At 40.7% G+C, this 19,789-nt stretch overlaps 1 protein-coding gene across 17 annotated transcripts; it reads right to left on the minus strand.

Moving 5' to 3' along the window:
- Positions 1 to 517: 517 nt before the first annotated feature.
- LOC103716659 (cyclin-dependent kinase F-4-like) lies at positions 518 to 19,416 on the minus strand. Of its 17 annotated transcripts, none has more exons than XM_088723120.2 (20): positions 19,206 to 19,323; positions 9,405 to 9,541; positions 8,876 to 9,124; positions 8,722 to 8,797; positions 8,023 to 8,609; positions 7,861 to 7,939; positions 7,703 to 7,771; positions 7,528 to 7,617; positions 7,309 to 7,447; positions 5,157 to 5,259; positions 5,023 to 5,075; positions 4,871 to 4,937; positions 4,151 to 4,259; positions 2,089 to 2,154; positions 1,901 to 1,969; positions 1,710 to 1,776; positions 1,502 to 1,621; positions 1,392 to 1,423; positions 1,241 to 1,319; positions 518 to 1,010 (listed from the first exon to the last, which is right to left on the minus strand). In XM_088723120.2, the coding sequence occupies exons 5-20, from the start codon at positions 8,031 to 8,033 to the stop codon at positions 760 to 762; spliced, it is 1,404 nt and encodes a 467-aa protein (XP_088579246.2). In that variant the 5' UTR covers positions 8,034 to 8,609; positions 8,722 to 8,797; positions 8,876 to 9,124; positions 9,405 to 9,541; positions 19,206 to 19,323; the 3' UTR covers positions 518 to 759. The 17 variants fall into 17 exon arrangements, with proteins under 17 accessions (XP_088579246.2, XP_088579250.2, XP_088579239.2 ...); XM_088723124.2 differs by having other exon boundaries at positions 8,711 to 8,797; positions 19,206 to 19,300; XM_088723113.2 differs by lacking the exon at positions 9,405 to 9,541 and adding an exon at positions 19,017 to 19,120 and having other exon boundaries at positions 1,392 to 1,432; positions 19,206 to 19,236.
- Positions 19,417 to 19,789: the final 373 nt, after the last annotated feature.

Raw genomic sequence — 19,789 nt, forward strand, 5'->3', positions numbered from 1 at the left:
TTATCGCTTAAAACCTAACTTGACGGATAGACAAGCTGACAAACGAAGTTGCTCTACTCAATTGGGCTAGAAGAGTATTGTACGACATTGGACCTGATATGCAAACATAGAAAAATGGTCAAGAGGCTGCTGAAATATATCTAAACTAGAACCCTCTTATGCTTAAGTCGGATAGAATTCAAAAAACAAAAAAAAAAAGAGAAAAAAGATTAAAATATGAAAGTATGACATTTAGATTTTCTTGTCATACTTAGAGGATCCTTATGCCAGGTATTTATAGAGGAGAAAATACAAATTTGCAAAGTTATAATTGTATGATTCGCAGATGAGCAGTCGTCGAGCTATAATCGATAGTGCTAATTATTCGTAAATTTGACTGGCTGTTGATTTTGCAAAATATAGATCATCTTGTTCGCGAGCTAAATTATCAGACAGAAAATTTAAAAATGATAAATCCAAACTGTAACAAGATGCATAACAAGAGTCCTCTGCAACATAATTGGTTAGGCTAGATCAGTTAAGAGCAAAGGGTGCAGCATAAATTATTGAAATCCAACCAGAGTTGGTGCGAGCAGAGGTATTCAGAACACCCCCAATGGCGATTCAAATGCCGAAATCATAGTAGAAATGTTAAACAGTACGGCAAACGCTTTATAGACACGGCAGTTCGATGGTCCAAACCAGCACTCGGAAAATACCAGGCAGCACGCAGCGACCATTAGAGATAGACCCATGCTGCTAGGAACAACCCCCTAACTTTCATCCCACAACCTTGCGAGTAAATCTTCTAGGAGGCAGTTCATGCGACCGAGCGAGGAGGTCAGTCTGGCTGTGCCAACCCCCTGCCTTCATCCAAGGGGGCGGTTGCTTCCCGGCATGCTGCGGACCAGAGTTCAGTGACATCTTCCCCAGCTTCTCGGCCACATTTGAAACCTTAGCAGAGGTCGCAGCTCGATTGGAAGTCTTTTCGGGTATGTCGGCCATCCTGCGAGAGCTTCTTCCAAAGGCTCCTGCTCAGAATATGGCAAATAAGCCCGTTAGAATAAACAGGAGAATCCTACTCACAGCCCCTTAGAATATGGCAAAGCTGGAGTTTATCCAAAATGAAAAATAGGAGTAAAATGATGACAAGTTGCTGAAAATGTAAAACTGCATGAGCTATGCCATGATTTCCTGAGAATATCCTCCAATAAAATGATAAGTTGCTGAAAAGAGTCGCCGGCTAAAGCCTCGCACTTGCCTGGGTTGTTTCTTGCTGGTGGCCTATATGGAGATTGTTTGAAGCTGTTCTTCATGGATTTTTCAGTTTTCTCAGGCGCCTGTGAACGGAAAAGCTTAGAATGCAAACACCAATAAATCACATCAAGTCAACAAGACATCGAGCAACTTACCTGATGAGCCATCTCCAGCTTTCTTTGTGCACCTGCAGCAACTAGTTTGCGTCAACTATATGCAGTCTGACAATATCTCAGGTATAAGCCAAAGCTTTCAGAATATTTACCTGTCCTCAGAGAAGCATTTGACTTCACTGATAAGACATTATTAGCAGCTTTTGTTGTGGATAGAGTTCCTGTTGAATATCTTCTAGCACCCTTCTGCTCGGAAGCTCCTCTCACCCCAACTAAGGATATAAAAAGTAATAAACATGACTGATGCCTCATAAAAAGTATCCAAATAGAAAAATTTGAAGTATAAGAGCGCCAACAAACCAGATGGAGGTGTATTCGGTTTTGCTGCCACTTTTGGACGAAGAGATGGTGCGACGTAAACACAGGACTGCCAGATCAAGGGGATGCAATATTGATAAGCATCATATAACAAAACAAAAGGCCATGTGTGCCTGCATCATTTTTTGACTCAGTTTATGCATCATAATGGCAGAAAAGATTACAAACGTTACCTGGAAGAAAGAATGTTGAAGGGCCTCTGCAGCTTTAGGCCTTTTGCGGGGATCCCAGGAACAAAGTGACTGCATCCATACAAGTATATCAGGATACTCCTCGCAGTCAATTAAAATACCAACAAGCCAGAATTATTCTCATATCACACATCTGATTAGAAGGCATCCTTCTCAAAAGCAGGGCTTACCGAGATAAGGTCAATTGCTTCCTTGCTAGCTGATGGAATAAGCACTGAAAGATCGACACCGGAAAACTGCATAAAGGAAAAGAAAATAATTGCACACCGAGCTAAATTTGTATGATTTATAAATTAGCAAAATGTAAAGCCAATAGCAATGAATGCTTTTTAATTGCTTAACCCAACAAAAAAATTAATTAGACAACAGATATAGAGATCAGCAAGTCAATGGATGCTTGAGTTTTGTCTAATATACATACATACATACATGCATACATGCATATATGCATCGATGGATGGATGGATGGATAGATAGATAGATAGATAGATAGATAGGGTCAGGTTCAAGTTACATTTAGTCTAACTTCTATAAGAGTTAGATATTTTTTGAATTCAATGATGAAGGTCTTACATCAAGGATCCAAGCTATTGGATGAGATCTATAAATAACATGAAAAATTTGACTACTTGATGCATAAGGCATAGGTCTCCAGGTCATATGATTTTTGGTGAATAAGTAATTTAACGATAGTAGATCACATCCAATGGTTCGGGTCACTGCTGTCGGACCCCTATTATCCAATTTGAAAGAAGGTACAACTCTATATAATATACATATGCATGTATATTTTAGATTTATATGTGTGTGAGTGTGTAATATAGATACATGTAATATAGATGTATTAATGTCAAAAGGGCATGCAAAACATATTCACAGAACTATTGATCCAAATGAAGGGAGCTATCTAGGAAAAAATCATGGAGAATATTGAGCTGATATTGAGCATGTTAATTAACAATCTGGAAGACTTCAATAAGGATGGGTATATTCGTTTGTGTTGAAGAATTCAGAAAAGAAGGGGTAAAACTAATCAAGAATGGGTTTGATCTGGACTTATGATTATCTAATATGCTCTATTTTTGGTCATTTCTATAATGAATTAAAGAATGTTTTAAGATAATCTAATCCACAATAATCCTGGCATTTTAAATGAAAATTATGTAAAATTCATTATTTATTCACTTACAAATAGCATAAATATAAAAAAGGCGGTCCAAAGGCTCCTACCATTGCAGATTTTGGAAAGGATCAAATGTATGCAACCATACCTCCTATTTGGAGAGGTTGTTTTTGTGTTTTGAACTATAACCTCTAGACTATAGTGGATCAATCTTACCGTTGCGCCAAAGCTTACCCTCATAAATTGCACCACTATCTAACATTTAATTATCAATAACTGATAATTTTATTTTTTAACTATTTAAATATTTTTATATGACATCAGCCTGCTTGTTCAACCCAATGGCCAAACCAGTGATCCAGTCCCCTTGGTCGGGTCAAGACTCGGTCTGTGCATGAGAACTATGTTTCTAATTAAATTCTGCACATGTTGTCGACATTGGGAAGTGGAATGTACAAAATTAACTTGCAATAATAAGATTGAAGCTCCAAAAAGGGCAACAAAAAGAGATGAGAATGGAAATCCTGCAGCCACATTGCTGCAGCATACAGTCCATGTTGTCTTTTACTGTTACTGCATTTTTAATGCTCATACACCACTTTTCCTTAGGTGTGATGATGGAAAAAGACAAGATGGTTTCACAAGGATAATCTGAAAGGCTTAACTGCGATTGCATATAAGATTTGCATGCACAAGTTTGGAAGAAAGTTCTGTCCCCAGTGAAACATGCAACACACCATAAGATATTGAGCATGAACTAGAATACAAAGAGCAAATAATGGATCTCCTATTTGGTTGCAGTTTAGGTCCTCTACAAAGCAAAAGATAAGTTCCACTTGGGGCCTTCTGAAACTAGGATGCAAATGGAAACAGCATTGCATATTAGAAGGCAATGCCAGAAACATGATAGGCAGCCATTTCGTAAACTCAAAGTTCACTGTGCATGGCAGGCAGGTCCTAGGTGGAATCTAGGCAGGTCCGAAGTGGATAGTTAGTTTACTTTGTGAGGACCTAAACAGCATCAGTCCTATGTGCTATCATAATAAGACAGGTATAAGGCACAGAACCCAAATTTAAGTAGAACTTTAATACGAGCCTTGGGATATAACCTGTGGAAACTGATACTTGATGGTGCCTGCAAGTTGCAATCCTTCAGCCCAAGTATTTTCACTCGGGCTACCAATAACCTTGCAAATTCTATATATTTCATCGGGTTCACTGTATGATGAATAAACAAATCAAAACACTATTACAGAGTATCCACAAAAATAAAGGCAAAACATATAATGAGAAAGGAGAAAAAATATATAACAGAGATTTTTTTTAGGAAAAAAGGGGGAAAAAAGAGAATACATCAGATAACCTGATTACAAAATCAAAAGTTTTTGCATTTTCATATGTTTAATGCAACATCAGAAAGCAGCATCTTCAGTAGGTTTTCCCACCCAATGTCATTTTCCTACCTTTTACTGGTGGATTTTTGTGTCTCCCTTCTCTTTGTTGTGTGGGTGTGTGTGTGTGTTTTCTTTTTTCCCTTTTTTTATTTTTGGTTTTGGGGGGCGGGGGATATGTTCTGGGCTCATCATACTTACTGATAATTCATAAGCATATTTTTGATGAGAAAGATTCCAAGCTGGAATTAGAAAAAACAAAGATATATTCAAGACACACCAAACCCTTGAGTTGCAACTTTTGGGGCCAAAATCACTTTTCATAATACAGATAATTCCTATAAAAATTGACAAACAGTTTTTTCAAAAAAAAAGGCAGAAGAAACATTTCAGAAATCTGGAAAATCACAGGCAAAGATAACATCAAACAATGAGTACCTTAAGCCAGGGAAAAGAGGACGAAGTGTAAACAGCTCAGCCATAATAGCACCCATTGCCCAAATATCTACAGGTAGCATTGAAAGTAACAACATCAATGTTGATTGGTATACTCCTTTAATCATTATAATTTTATATCTTTAACCACTCACCAACTGCAGAATCATATACTGATGACTGGAGCAATACTTCAGGTGCTCGATACCTTAAACATCAAGTAATATAGGATGGTCATGATGAGTGTGATCACCCCAGCATAAATGTATGAAATATAAAAATAAATTACCAGCGAGTAGAGACATATTCTGTATATGGTGGCTGTGAACATACTTCCCGAGCAAGGCCAAAATCAGCTATTTTTATGATGTCCTTTGTTACTAACAAGTTTTCTGCATAAATTTCAATGAGTTGTTTACGGATAACATGGAAACATAACTACCAAAAATCTGTAATAGTTACCTGAAAAGGTAAGTTTAATAGTTGACTATCAGAAATATATTCTAAATTAACTACTTTAGAATTCATACAAACCGAAACAATGAGTTTAATAATAGCCTGCAACTTTTAAATTCAGAATATAGTCAATATACTATACTAATATAAGTGGGCTATGTTATGCAGCCTAGCAGATATTGCAAGAGAACTTGTAACACTGGATGGGACTCTAGCTTTAACTAACATACTGTATTGGGTGGAAAGAAAGATGTGTGGGGAAAAGAACTGGACCCAGGAAAATTTACGCCAACTTCATCCCTACCACGACACTCAAGGGAGGAAATCTTTGCCCAAGACATGCTCATCCCTTCCCTCCTAGCTTGCCCTTTGCTTTCAGCCAAGATTCAAGTCAAACAACATTCCTTGACAGTTATGTTGCTGAAACATGACAGTATATCTCAAACAAGAATTACACATAGAAGCTATTAAAAGATGGCTTCAGTAAAGATTGTAAAGTCGATGCAGAAATCTTTGGACACCTTGACAGATAAAACTTTTAGCACATGCCCAGCAAAGTTCAATCAGTTTTACAATCCCTTGCCCAATGCCCATCCTTAAAACTACAACTCTTTTGTCCTAAATATAAAGCGACTAGAAAAGACTACCTGCAGGCTTCTCAATGATAAGTAACAGAACTTCTGCAATAACAGCTTCACCCAAGACCTTTCATGAATACTTAAGAGTTTAAATTCCTAATGCAGAAAGCCAACTCGCTGATTCAAGTTTCCAATAAAGCAATCAGATAATTAAAAAAATAACATCAATCAAAAATTGTTTTCACAACATGCACGAGAAAAGTCCTTCAATTTCCTCAGGGATGCTTTTATTTCTTTTGGAAAGATAGAGGTATAGCAATGTAGGTAATATGATCAAAAGCACCACACAATCCATCATCACACAAAAGCTGAACCTCTACAGATGCCCTCATCTCTTAGCCTATCCTACAACTAAAAAACTGAAAGAAAAAAAACATACTCAAACTAATGGAGCGAAAGCTTGCATCTCCTAGATCTTCTTAGAAGATAGGTGTAATCACCCAAAAGAAAAGGCAAAGACAAAATAAAGGCTTACAATTAAATGTCAGAATATTTTGAAAGCTATTCACAAACTTGATCAAGTACTGCTTTAATTCATTCCATCCATTGGCCTTTATCTAATCCAACTAGAATTTGGTGTCCACCATCATTTCAGAACCATCAAAATGGGAAGGTACGATTGCTATCATACCTGTTCTAGCATGAAGCCAGCCCTGGTACAAGTGCCAAGATGTCGAAACAGCTAGACCAGTATGTACCAGCTATATCGGCCGGGTATCAGTCCATACCGGTACATATTGATGGTACCATACCAACTATATCGGTCAGTACCAATAGTTTGTCAATTTTCTGGAATATGTTAGTTTTGGTAGGTATCGTCGGGACGGATACCATATCATTTCAATGGAAAAACCGTATGAAGTTGCCATATTAAAAACCTTAGTGTCTGGCATCCTAATAAGGTAATTGGTCAACAAATAGCATCAATGACTGTTTCATGATCAAATTGTCCAAGTCCAGTCAGAAACAGAAATTTGAACATAACATACCCAGTAGTTATTTAAGAAATCAATTTTTATTTAAAAAAAAAAAAAGCTCAGGCCAGACGGACCTACAAACTATAAAATCTAGACAGGAACCAAGCAGATTTAATCCAAAGGCTCTGGATTTGGGCCAATAGTTGTTGGATGAATTTCCCACTACTTTTGATCTCCATGATAATTGACCAGTGCGTATAGTTAAGTGTGGCATTCAAAAAGAAAATAAACAGCTAAAAACACAACCAAACAACAAATGTCAAATGCAAGCCTTACTCAAATAGGGACCTAGACCCTATCAGAATGGTAACATGAAAACAAAGAGAAAATGGTTATTAAACAAAACATTTCCTCACAACTAGAGTAATACCAGGCTTAAGGTCACGGTGAAAATAGCCACGCTGGTGCATATAAGCAAGGGCTTGAAATATTTGAAAGCACCAATTCCGAATTTCAGCCTCCGAAAAAACCTCTCCCCTATCTTTCATAAGCTGGTAGAGATTGCATTCCTGAAAATGTTACAAAAACTATGAGTTCTCAATGTCGTTGTTCCTGCATTGGAGCAACCTTTTCATAGAATCTGTCATACCATATATTCAAACACGAAGTATAGAATATCATTTTCTCTTATGACTTCCTTTAGCTTCACAATGTTAGGATGGTTCATCCGCCGAAGGGACTTCCGGAGAAGAAAAAAAACTTGTCAGAAAGAAAATAGAAAGGGGAAAAGTACAAAGTTAAGAAACATCTCCAAGCCAGAGTACCTTCACCTCCCGAAGATTCATGCACTCCTCCCAAGAATAATATTTCCTCTTCATTTTCTTAATTGCAACCTATGGTAATCGCATAGAATTTCATAATGTTAACAAAAGATACTATATTTTCCTAGCAGTAAAGTGTGAAATGCACCATAAGAACATACAACTTCCCCGGTCTGTTTATTTATAGCTCGCCAAACACTCCCAAATGTTCCATCACCGACTTCCTTAATTAACTTGTACCTGCAACAGGTGGTAACATTTTCAAATAATGATAGTGCATGCTTTCAAGCAGCTGCAAGCACTTGGAAAATACAAATACCCACCGTTCCATCATATTCAGCAGCTGAAGCCAAGTATACCCCCTTTGGTTCTTATTCAAGTGAACCAACAGCTATTTATAAGAAAAACTATTAAATCTCACAAGAGTTTATACTTGATCGAGGAAATGTCTGTGTTTGTATAAAACTTGGACAAACTTCAAGAAAAATCCACCATCAATTTTAACTTGCAATACATGTCACCAGGATGTCTTTCTGATTGTCATGTTCAAAGCCTCTGTTTCCATTAACATGTGAAATAAAGCTCCAGGACCACGTTCCACTTCACAAAAAGCAGCAGTCAAGATATTGCAGCTCAACCTAGCTGGAGAAAATTACTCCCAATAGCCTCGAACAGCCTAACGGAACAAGTTTCGAGGAAGCTTCGCACTCTCCATATAACTTGTTTACACTTTTTTAAAAATCTTGTTAACTAGTCAAGTGCATGCCATAGTTGAAGAAATTGATATCAAATAACACACCAAACATGCATCTGGATCTGAATGGAATTGGAGCAAACAAAATGCCTACTAGCTATAGGACCAAAAGGAGGAAAAATGAGATGACAGTGGCTGAAGCTCGAAGATTTAACCCTGGAGAAAAGAAGGCCAAAAAGTTAAATTCCTGAAAGAAAAAAGAGAAAAATACCTCATACAATTTTATCAATGTTGTCGACTTGTCATTAGTACATAACCTAAGTCATACCCCAGAGATTACTTCTTCAATATCATGCACCTGAGACCTCAGATTTACACCAAGCAGAAGCTGTGTTGGGAATGCGCTGCCATAGGAGAACAAAAAGTCAGAGTGCATCACCATCAAAATACTTACTTAAACAGAACATAAGAAATTGGCTTACTTGTAGAAGTGTGACATAGACCCAACACCAACTTCAGAAAAAAGTTGCATCAGGCTGCTCTTGTTGGACATAGAAAAGCAGCTGGCCACTAAGTATAGTTAACAAAAGAGATGATCAGAAAGTCTCCAAAAGCAAGAAACCGCCAGCCAAGAAATTCTTGGAATAACGAGACTTTGCACTGATAGCAACTTGACCAACAATGTGCACGTTCCATATCTCTAGTAAATATATTAAGCCTGCAATAACACACTGGAGCGCAGCCTATCAAACAGAGTGAAAATAAATAAAGAAAAGAGAAGGAATAGAAATTACAGAAGCAACATAATCGCCATGTGAACCAACTAATGTTGGTGGACTAATTGAACATGTATAACTGTTAGCAGTCTCTGCGAACTCGTAAATAACTCACCCAATTACTTTTATTTATCAACATTAGTCAAGATTTTGCAAAATAAGATCTCCATAATTGCTAAACACTGGCTCTAACCACAATTATCACCATGCTATTGCAATCAATCTAAGAACTTACAAAATCATACGAAATGCCTACAGCACAAGCAAGTAATCAAAATTCTGATGGCCAGTTCACTAGCTCAATCAGCAAATACTTATATGAAAAAATCTGTGTAACCCTTGATGGCTGGGTACTTCCAAAATGGAACATGCCTGCACAATTTTGTGAGTAGAGCATAAAAAACCAATGCAAGCATCTACAAGGATATAACACAAAAAGTTGATAATATTCAAAAATATAAGGATTGTAAATTGAGCATTCATCTAGCTAAGTTATCAACAGTCAGAAACTAGGGGCTTCAAAGTAAACCATACCATCTGCCAATTAACAGCTCAGCTTGATGCATTCCTTGGTCACTCCTAATCATGGGCTACTCACAATGTCAATCCAGTATTTTTAATTTTCCCTCACAACTTCAGTCCATGTTATTTTAGGTCATCTCCCTCATCAATAACGACAACCATAACAATAACTATCCAGCCTTTTCCAACTATTTAGATCGGCTTTGTGGAACCCATTCACCAAGTGTCCAAGTGTTCCTATTTAGGACCACCTATGATGTCATTCCAACTTTATATCCTTTTTCAAAACTTACATCCATGTTAGCTTAGATCATCCCTTCCATTTCTTACAACCTTCAACACAAACTAAACTCAGTTTACTGAAGCCTCCATAGACATTTGTCATACATGCCTATATTATATCAACAGATTTTCTATCTCTTAACCAAAATCAAAGCCCTCCAACATATAAAGGTTATCCTGCTTTCTATGCATATAATCGCAACAATACCCTCTAACATTGATTTTCCATAAAATTATCCAACCAAAAACATTCCTAGGATCCTGATAGGTACACAAACATGGGATGATTTTTCACAGTTACCATATTATAGTTGTTAAGGAGCTTGTAAGATTGAAGCCCGAGAAATTTTGTACAACTTATTTATAATGGGAGACAATGTATGACAGTTCAAATCCATGCAGTCAATGAGGTTAATCAGTTCATTACACCCGCATTAAACTGAGGGAACATGATGTTCTAGATGACTCAAAGTTTTTTTTTTTTTGAGAAGAAGCTCTAAATCACTTAAGTAGGAATAGTTATATACACTTCATTCATTAATTCACTCTTTCTATTGGTCTCTTGTTGAATCTAGGTCTCAAGAACGAAGATAGCTAAAGTCAGAAGACTTAGGTAGTGGAACTGGGCACATATATAAATTTTATATAAATATCTAAAAGTGATTGAGGCTAAAAGTGTGGTATCAGAGCCCTAGGTTAAACAAGAAAATAACCATAAAATATCTGGGGCAATGGGTAGTTAAGAATGTTGTAGCTTATAGAGATTGTCATAATATGTTAGTTTATTGTAATCTTACTTTAAATTTTGACTGCTAGGTAACCATTAAGAAGACATGGACGATGATAGGAGACCACCCTCCCTAGAGCCTAGCTATCAGTCAGTCTCCCAAGATTCTCCACGTTCTGTAGTAGGTCAAGCAGACCTCGCCGGGGTATACCAGTTGATAGCGCAACTACTACAACAGCAGCAGCAGATGCAGATGGCTGCTATGCAACCGGCAGATTCCTACTACGAGAGATTCCGCCGACTGAACCCACCAATCTTTGATGGTGGACCCGACCCCATAGCAGCAGAAGCGTGGATCCGAGAGATGGAGAAAATGTTTCGAGCTCTCCATTTTTCCGATGAGGTGATGGTCAGACTGGCAATCCCTATGCTGAAAGGAAATGCCGAGTATTGGTGGACGGCCATGGAGATGGCTTATGCCGTCAATGGAATAACCTAGAGGGACTTTAAGAGGTTATTCCACACCCAGTATTTTCCGGACTCAGTCAGCCAGATGAAGCAAAACGAATTTTTGACGTTGACCAGTCCGATCATATGTCCGTTCTGGAGTATGCCAACAAATTTAATGAGCTGGGACGATTTTGTCCCCAGTTTATGGAGAAGGAGAGAAACAAGATAAACCGGTTTGAGCAGGGACTGAGATACGAGATTCGGTCCCGAATATCCTTCCACCTATTCACTAGCTACCGAGATGTGTTGGACCGAGCCTTAAAGGTTGAGGTTGACCTGATAAGGTCCGACAGAGAGAGGAATAATCTGAAGAGGACCAGATCGTCAGGAGGGCAGAGTAGTGGGCCCGAAGGCAGCAAGGGGCCTGCGCCTAAGAAGACAGAACAGAGGTTGCCCCAGCTGCGGCAAACACCAGTGGGACCTGCTTGAAGAAGACCGGGGCTTGTTTTACTTGCGGACAGACAGGACATATCGCGCACGACTGCCCGAGCCGGAAGAGGGATGAGCCCAGACGTTCTGCACCAGAGGACCAGAGACCGAGGAGTAACTCTCGAGTTTTTGCACTGACTCGTCAGGATGCCAGTGCTAGCGATCAAGTGGTGACAGGTACTCTACCAGTCAACTCGGTTCATGCCCTTATTCTATTTGATTCTGGTTCTACGCATTCTTTCATATCAGTTAGCTTTTCCAAACAATTACACTGCATATCCAAGAAATTAGAAGAACCATGGCATGTTGCTACACCCCTTCAGAAAAAAGTAGTTGTTGACACTAAATACAAAGACTGCATAATTCAGATAGAGGAAAAAGAATTAGAGACAAATCTTCTGCAGCTTGACATGCAAGACTTCGACATCATTTTGGGTATGGACTGGATGTCTCAGTACCATGCCCATATTGATTGTTACCATAAAAGAGTGGTATTCCGGATACCTGGAGAACAAGAATTCTTCTTTCAGGGCGACACACCCCTTCGAGGTAATCCTACACAGCATTTTATTTCCATTTTAAAAACCGGAAAGGCGCTAAGAAAGGGGTGTGCGGCTTATCTGGCCTGTGCAACGGATACCCGAGAAGAGATCAAACTGAAAAATATTCCAGTGGTCAGGGAATACCCGGATGTTTTTCGGATGAATTATCGGGATTACCCCCTGACCGAGAGATCGAATTCACTATCGATCTCGCACCAGGAGTGGAACCATTCTCCAAGGCTCCTTATCGGATGGCTCATGCTGAGCTAAGGGAATTGAAGATACAATTACAAGAATTCCTGGACAAAAAGTTCATTCAGCCCAGTGCGTCGCCATAGGGAGCTCCTGTCTTGTTTGTGAAAAAGAAAGATGGAAGTATGCGACTATGCATCGATTACCGAGAATTGAACAAGATAAAAATAAAGAACAAATATCCTCTGCCCCGGATCGATGACCTGTTTGATCAGCTGCAAGGTGCCCAAGTCTTCTCCAAGATAGATTTGCGGTCCGGTTACCATCAATTGAAGATCAAAGCTGATGATGTGCCAAAGACTGCATTTCGAACCAGGTACGGGCATTATAAATTTCTGGTTATGCCTTTTGGACTGACCAATGCTCCGACTGCGTTTATGGACTTAATAAACAGAGTCTTTAGGCAGCATTTGGATCAGTTCGTGATAGTCTTCATCGACGACATTCTAATCTACTCAAGGAGCAGGGAAGAACACGAAGATCATTTGAGAGTGGTACTATAGACTCTTCGAGAAAAAAGACTATATGCCAAGCTGAGCAAATGTGAATTCTGGTTGGACAGTGTGGCATTTCTCGGTCATGTGATCTCCAAGGATGGAGTGTCGGTGGACCTCAAGAAGATAGAAGCGGTGGTGGATTGGCCTCGTCCCACCAATGTCAAAGAAATTAGAAGCTCCTTGAGACTAGCCGGGTATTACCGACGATTTGTAGAAGGATTCTCCATGATAGCCACTCCCTTGACCCATTTGACTAAGAAGCGGGCCAAGTTTATCTGGGATGACAATTGTGAGAAAAGCTTTCAGAAGCTTAAACAAAGGTTAGTATCTGCTCCGATTTTAACTTTGTCGTCCTCAACTGGAGAATTTGCTACCTATAGTGATGCTTCCAAGAACGGGCTAGGTTGTGTACTGATGCAAGATGGCAAGGTAGTAGCTTATACCTCAAAACAGCTGAAACCATATGAGCAGAACTACCCGACCCATGATCTAGAGCTAGCTGCAATGGTTTTCGCCTTGAAACTTTGGAGACACTATTTATATGGCGAACACTGTGAAGTGTACACTAACCACAAGAGCCTAAAATATATATTCACCCAGAAAGAATAGAATATGAGGCAAAGAAGGTGGTCAGAGCTCTTGAAGGATTATGATTTGAGCATTAAGTACCACCCAGAAAAGGCCAACGTGGTGGCGGATGCTCTGAGCAGAAAGTCGGCAGTGGGCTCCGCCGCACTACTCACCACTCAACCGCAAATTCGGAAGGATCTTGACAAATTGCAGGTTGTGGTGGTCACACAAACTGCAAGAAGCCTACTGACCACTTTGAGAGTACAACCAACGCTGATCAACAGAATAAAAGTCGCTCAGCAGTCTGATGTGCACACATGTCAGCTCATGGACGAAGTGGAGAAAGGGTTGCGCCAGATCCACCCAGATGGCACCCTAAGATTCAGCCACCGGTTGTATGTTCTGGTTGATGCTGACCTGAAAAAGAAGATCCTGGAAGAGGCCCAACAGTCTCATTTCTCTATCCACCATGGCAGTACCAAGATGTACATGGACCTTCGGAAACATTACTGGTGGAAGGGAATGAAGAGAGAAGTAGCTGAGTTTGTGGCCCGATGCTTGACCTGTCAGCTGGTAAAAGCAGAGCACCAGAGGCCGGCAGGATTACTAGAACCAGTAAAAATCCCAGAATGGAAATGGGAGCATATTACTATGGACTTTGTTACAGAGCTCCCCAGAACAATAAGGAAGAATGATTCAGTGTGGGTGATTGTTTATCGCCTCACAAAATCGGCTCACTTCCTACCTTTCAGGATTGGTACCCCATTGGACAAACTGGCTCAATTATATATTGATCAGATTGTGCGCCTGCACGGAGTGCTAGTGAACATCATTTCTAATCGCGACCTCCAATTCGTATCCAAATTCTGGGAAAGCTTTCAGAGGGCTATGGGTACCGGATTGAGACTCAGTACAGCATATCACCCCCTGACTGACGGTCAGTCAGAGCGGACAATCCAAACTTTGGAGGACATGTTAAGAGCATATAGCCATGTACTATGGATCTAGGTGAAAACTGGGATAGTCATATACCTCTGGTAGAGTTTGCATACAATAATAGTTACCATTCCAGCATTCAGATGGCCCCATATGAAGCTCTCTATGGAAGAAAATGTCGATCTCCTCTACATTGGGATGATGTCGGAGAGCAGAAGTTACTAGGCCCTGAACTGGTCCAGCACACCAGAGATAAAGTACTTCTAATTAAGCAAAGGCTTCAGGCTGCCCAAGACAGACAGAAAAGATGGGCTGACAGAGGAAGAAGGGCCTTGAAATTTTTGGAGGGGAACTTTGTCTTCCTAAAAATTTCTCCATCGAAGGGTGTTAACCGATTTGGGAGACACGGCAAGTTAAGTCCTGGCTACATTGGTCCATTCAAGGTTCTTGCCAGAATAGGCAAGGTTGCCTACAAGTTGGCCTTGCCCCCAGAGCTATCAAGCATACACAATGTCTTTCATGTCTCTCTGCTACGGAGGTACATCCCTGATCCCAGCCATATGGTGCCATATGAACATCTGCAAATAAATGAAGATTTGACATATGAGGAGGTTCCCCCGCGCATCGTTGATAGAAAAGAACAGATCCTTCGAAGGCGCACCATCCCTTACGTTAAAGTCCAATGGACCAATCACACCGAAAGGGAAGCTACCTGGAAACTGGAAAAAGAGATGCGTCAGTGTTACCCCAAGCTTTTCGAGAATTGAGATATGTTTAATTTCGATGACGAAATTTATTTAAGGGGAGAAGGATGTAATGTCCGGGCCCAATACCTTTAGGGCCCAGTTAGAGAGTATTTAGGCTAGGTGGTTAGTGGGCCATACTGGCTCATGGAGAGCAGCCCATGGAGGGCTGCCATCTCCCGCCTAAGGGCTGAAAGGATAGGACCCCAGCTGGCTATCGGAGAGAAGGCCTTAACCATGCAAAACGGGAGCCCGCCACCTCTTCACCCTCGGTTAAAGGAGAACTGAGTTGCCCTGAGGGGGGGCAGCTGGTGGCTCCCGGAGCAAGGGTGAAAGAGAGGATGCCACCTCTCCAAGGGGTCAAATCCTAATCCACATTATATAACCCTTAAGCTTGCTAACCCACTGTTACTATACCCTCTTAACCTCTAACCCTCTGAAATACTGCACCAGAGAGCCACACCTTGGAGCTGGAGGCCAAAGGAACATTGAAGTCCAAGGAGAGGGAGGAGGGATTTCGTGAAGGTGATACTACCCGACTGCAACCAACCGGAGCAAGGTAAGCAGTAAGCTGTGTTTCACCTGATAGATAAGGTTTAAATGAAGTAAGAAGGGTGGGCATTCCTCTGTGGAGTACTTCTTCCCCCCTGTTTCAACAGTGAAACAAAGGGAAGAAGACCGGTACAGGGGAGAAGACCGGCACGGGGGAGACGGGAGAAGGGCCGCGGGCCTGCCTGAGAACGGCTCGAGCCCAGGCCCAGGCCCATTATTCATCCGAGCCGAGCCCAACCGGACTCGGCCTGCGGCTGACAGGGCACCGCAGCCCCGGCTGCGGCTACCCTAGGGCTTAAGGGCGGCCACAGGCCGCCAGGTCTAGCCGAGCCGGCAACAGATGCGGCCACAAGGCCGCTAGCCCCAGCCGAGCCCCCACCTATTCTCCGGTGAAGAGGTGGTTAAAAAAAAAAAGAAAGAAAAAGAGAGAAGAGGGAAAACGGAAGCTGAAGAAGAATCAAAAAAAAGAAAAAAACAAAGCTTAGCGAACCCTTGAGGCTTCATCCTCGGATGGCGGCCTTACCTCGCCGTGGTCGGAGCAGGTGAGGACCTCCCGAAGGAGATCCGGCCCCGGTTCCACCTTCCGGCTCTCCTCTTCTCCGGCGTCACTTCGAAGAAGAGGAAGGGTCGGCCTTCCGTCCGCCATCGCCCCAAGGGGAAGCTCCGCCTCGGCTGGTGGACTGAGGGAGCCCCGCCTCCCCCGGTCGTCTGCGAGAGGAAAGGGAGAAGCCGGAAGGCGGCGAGGAAAAAGGAAGGGGCCGGAGGAGGAGAAGGCCGGGCATTTCGGCCGGAGCGGCGAGGGCTTCGGTGGAGACGAAGGAGAGAACGAGAGAGAGGGAGAGATCGGAGGAGAGAGAGAGGCGCGGGAGACGAAGAGGTCGAAGCCTCTAGAAGAGCCGAGAAGACCCTTAAACAGGTCTGCCTAACGGGTCGGATCCGGGTTCGGGTCCGAAACCCGTTAGGCCCAAATAACTTAAAATGGGTTTGGTAAACCCAATAAAAAGGTTAAACCGAGCCCAATTGAATGAAATGGATTAAACTAAGCCCAAATAGTGTCGGATCTGAACCTAACTGAGCCTGAACGAACCCAATTAAGCAAATTGGGTTAAATCCGAACCCAATTAAGCTCAATTGAGCCGAGACCGAACCCTATTCATGCTATGTTAATCTCAGCAGGACCAATTAATTTTAAATCAGGCCCAGATCAAGTTCAGTTAAATTGGCAGAAGGCCAAATTGGCTAGAAAAGGCTGGACTTAATCATAAATCAGGCCCAACCCTTTTTTAAAAAAGCCCAATTAAACCATATGGACCCAAATTGGCTTTAATTGAACCCCAAAGGTTTCAAATTGGGTAAATTGAATTAGGCTAAGATCCTTAGATGGGATCCAAGCAAGTCCATAGTAAGATGGGCTAAATTCTATAATAAATAAATAGAGAATAACATGATTCCTATGATGCGAATTTAGGTGATTAAAGATTTATCACCCGGACTTAAGAAATTGGATAACGAATTTCTGTAAGTAACCCGTTCTAATCCTATTATGGATCATGTTATGTTTATGTCTTCTTACATGAATTAACAAGTATAAGTTATTTGTCCTCATCTTATTGTATGCAAGTAGCTTGTTCTTTAATCTTAATATGAATCATGCAAGCATCATGTTTATTAAGATTTGCTAAGTATTTGTTCATATACATGCTTCATGTGTAGCATACTATGAAAAGTAACATGCCTAATCTCATAATTTATGGCTATGCATGCATCATGTTTATGCTGATGATTTTAAAGTATCATGCATGCAAGTTAATATAGCAAATTGCATCTAGTTAAAGGTACTGTTGCAAGAGGTACTATGGGCTCTTGATGATATGGGTTGAATGCAACTGAGCCGGCCTTGCCAGTGGCCGAGAATGACTGAACCGACCTCGCCAGTGGCTGATAAAAAATTGAGCTGGCCCCGTCAGTGACCCTTAATGAATTCGCCCAGCATCCAAGAGGTACTATTAATGGACTTAAAGATGCTACTGATTGAATACAACTAAGCCGGCCTTGCCAGTGGCCGAGAATGACTGAGCCGGCCCCGCCAGTGGCTGATAAAAAACTGAGCTGGCCCCGCCAGTGGCCGATAACGACTTCGCAGTAGCATCCGAGAGTATGAAACACAGCATGCCGGGGGTACAGTTTTCATATGTATATTCCATGAAAATTCTTGTTGACATAAAATACTAATTTGTTTACTCAGCATAAATATTTTGTCATGATAACTTGTTAAAATAAAATACATGTCAGCTTCTCAAACCCTGTTTAAACATGTTTAGCCTTTTAGTTGATCCGATAAGATTATACAGGATTACTTACTGAGCCGTATAGCTCATACCCGTTTATTTATATTTTCTTTCAGATCCTCACCAGTGATCGCCATCAGACGTATTTTTCTTTTGTATCAGGGCTTCTTTATTTTGAGAGTGAAACAAATATACTTTTGTGTACATAAACTATGTAGAAGCTCTGTATTTTGTATCAACCAGCAGGTTGTAATGCAAATATTTTAATACATGAAAGTTTGATTACTTTTGGCTGCCTGTTACCCTTGTATGAGGCTTCGTGCTATTGTGGGCGGTAGTCGGCAATAGCACGGCCGTATCACGGATCCGGGTCCGGGGCATGACAAAAAGAGTACTTGACATATTATTACCACTCAGAATCATGTTTTTGGGTCCTTTAGGTGTCAATAAATATGAATTTCATTAAGCTTACAAACCGTGCTTCATGTTTTATAAGAATCAACAAAGAATTCAACGTCTTCTTTCATCAAAAGATAAATCTTTCAATTTTTTTCTTCCCATGAAAAAATTCATTGCTTAGAATATTGCTTCTTACTTATCCACCAACGACACGATCAGGCACCTCTTAAACACAAGCAAGTTGTTTTCTGACTTAATGTCCAAACAAATTGAGTTCAAAGTCAAAATCATTAAAATGGGATCCATCTCTAATTAACGCCAAACACAAAACGTTGATTCGTAAAACCCAATCCATCAATGACAATAAATCCATCGACTCGAACGGCCGATATAATCAAACAAAGACTAACCAAGCATCCACAAATCGAAACATCAAACCCATAAAGAATCATCCAACAGACTCGAGCACGAAAACAAATCACAAGCCTAGACTGGAGGAAGGATCCATTGGCAAGAAGAACCACCCTCCACATCCCCCCCCCCCCCAACCCCCGCGTGAAAAAAAAAAAAGAAAAAAGAAAAAAAGGGAAATACAAACCCTAGATAGATCCGTCGGAGAGGCCGCACTCCTCCGCCTTGGATCGAAATCCAAGCCCTAGGATCCCCAGAGCCGGAACCCTAGAAGCACCATGGGTTCGATCCCTGGGAAATCGGGCAGCGAATTCTAGGGTTTGCTCTTCGGATCTAAAGAGGGAAAGAAGAGAGGAGAGGATTGGATGCTGTATACCTGTTCGCTCTCCGGCATAACCTCCCTCGCCTCCCTCCGCAGGCAAAGGCCGCGATCCAACCGTAACCGCGATATATAGAAATCAGACGCGAAGCAGCCTGGTTATACCCTAGGCTCCTCTGTTCCTCAAGAACAGCTTTGCTTAAATTAACCGGCGCTCTGTATTATGACGTCATCGGGATCTAATCTTGCGGAATGTTTTTGTCTGTATTAGGAGTCGTGGGCATCGTATCGTCATGCTAAAAAAATTCCGTACGAGCCCATGATATATTCTAGGCATGGAATGACTATAATACCCATCCAAATCTATTCAAATATAAATAAAAATTTAACTATTCAACTAATATTTTTATATATATATATATATATTAAAAAATAAATAGATATTTATCTAATTCATATCTAATTTTATTTTTAATTTTATATAATACTTATAATTTTTTAAAAAATAAATGATCATATTAATATATTATTAACTTAATTTATTATCTATTTTGTAATATTTTTAATTTTGTAGATATAAAGTTAAATTATCCATATTTATATTCATATTTTTTATATCCAATCTACGTCTATATTCGATT

Source organism: Phoenix dactylifera, chromosome 6 (assembly GCF_051530095.1).
Source record: "Phoenix dactylifera cultivar Ajwa chromosome 6, Ajwa_hap1_PhDact_Kaust_v1.1, whole genome shotgun sequence".
In the NCBI taxonomy this organism is placed as follows: domain Eukaryota; kingdom Viridiplantae; phylum Streptophyta; class Magnoliopsida; order Arecales; family Arecaceae; genus Phoenix; species Phoenix dactylifera.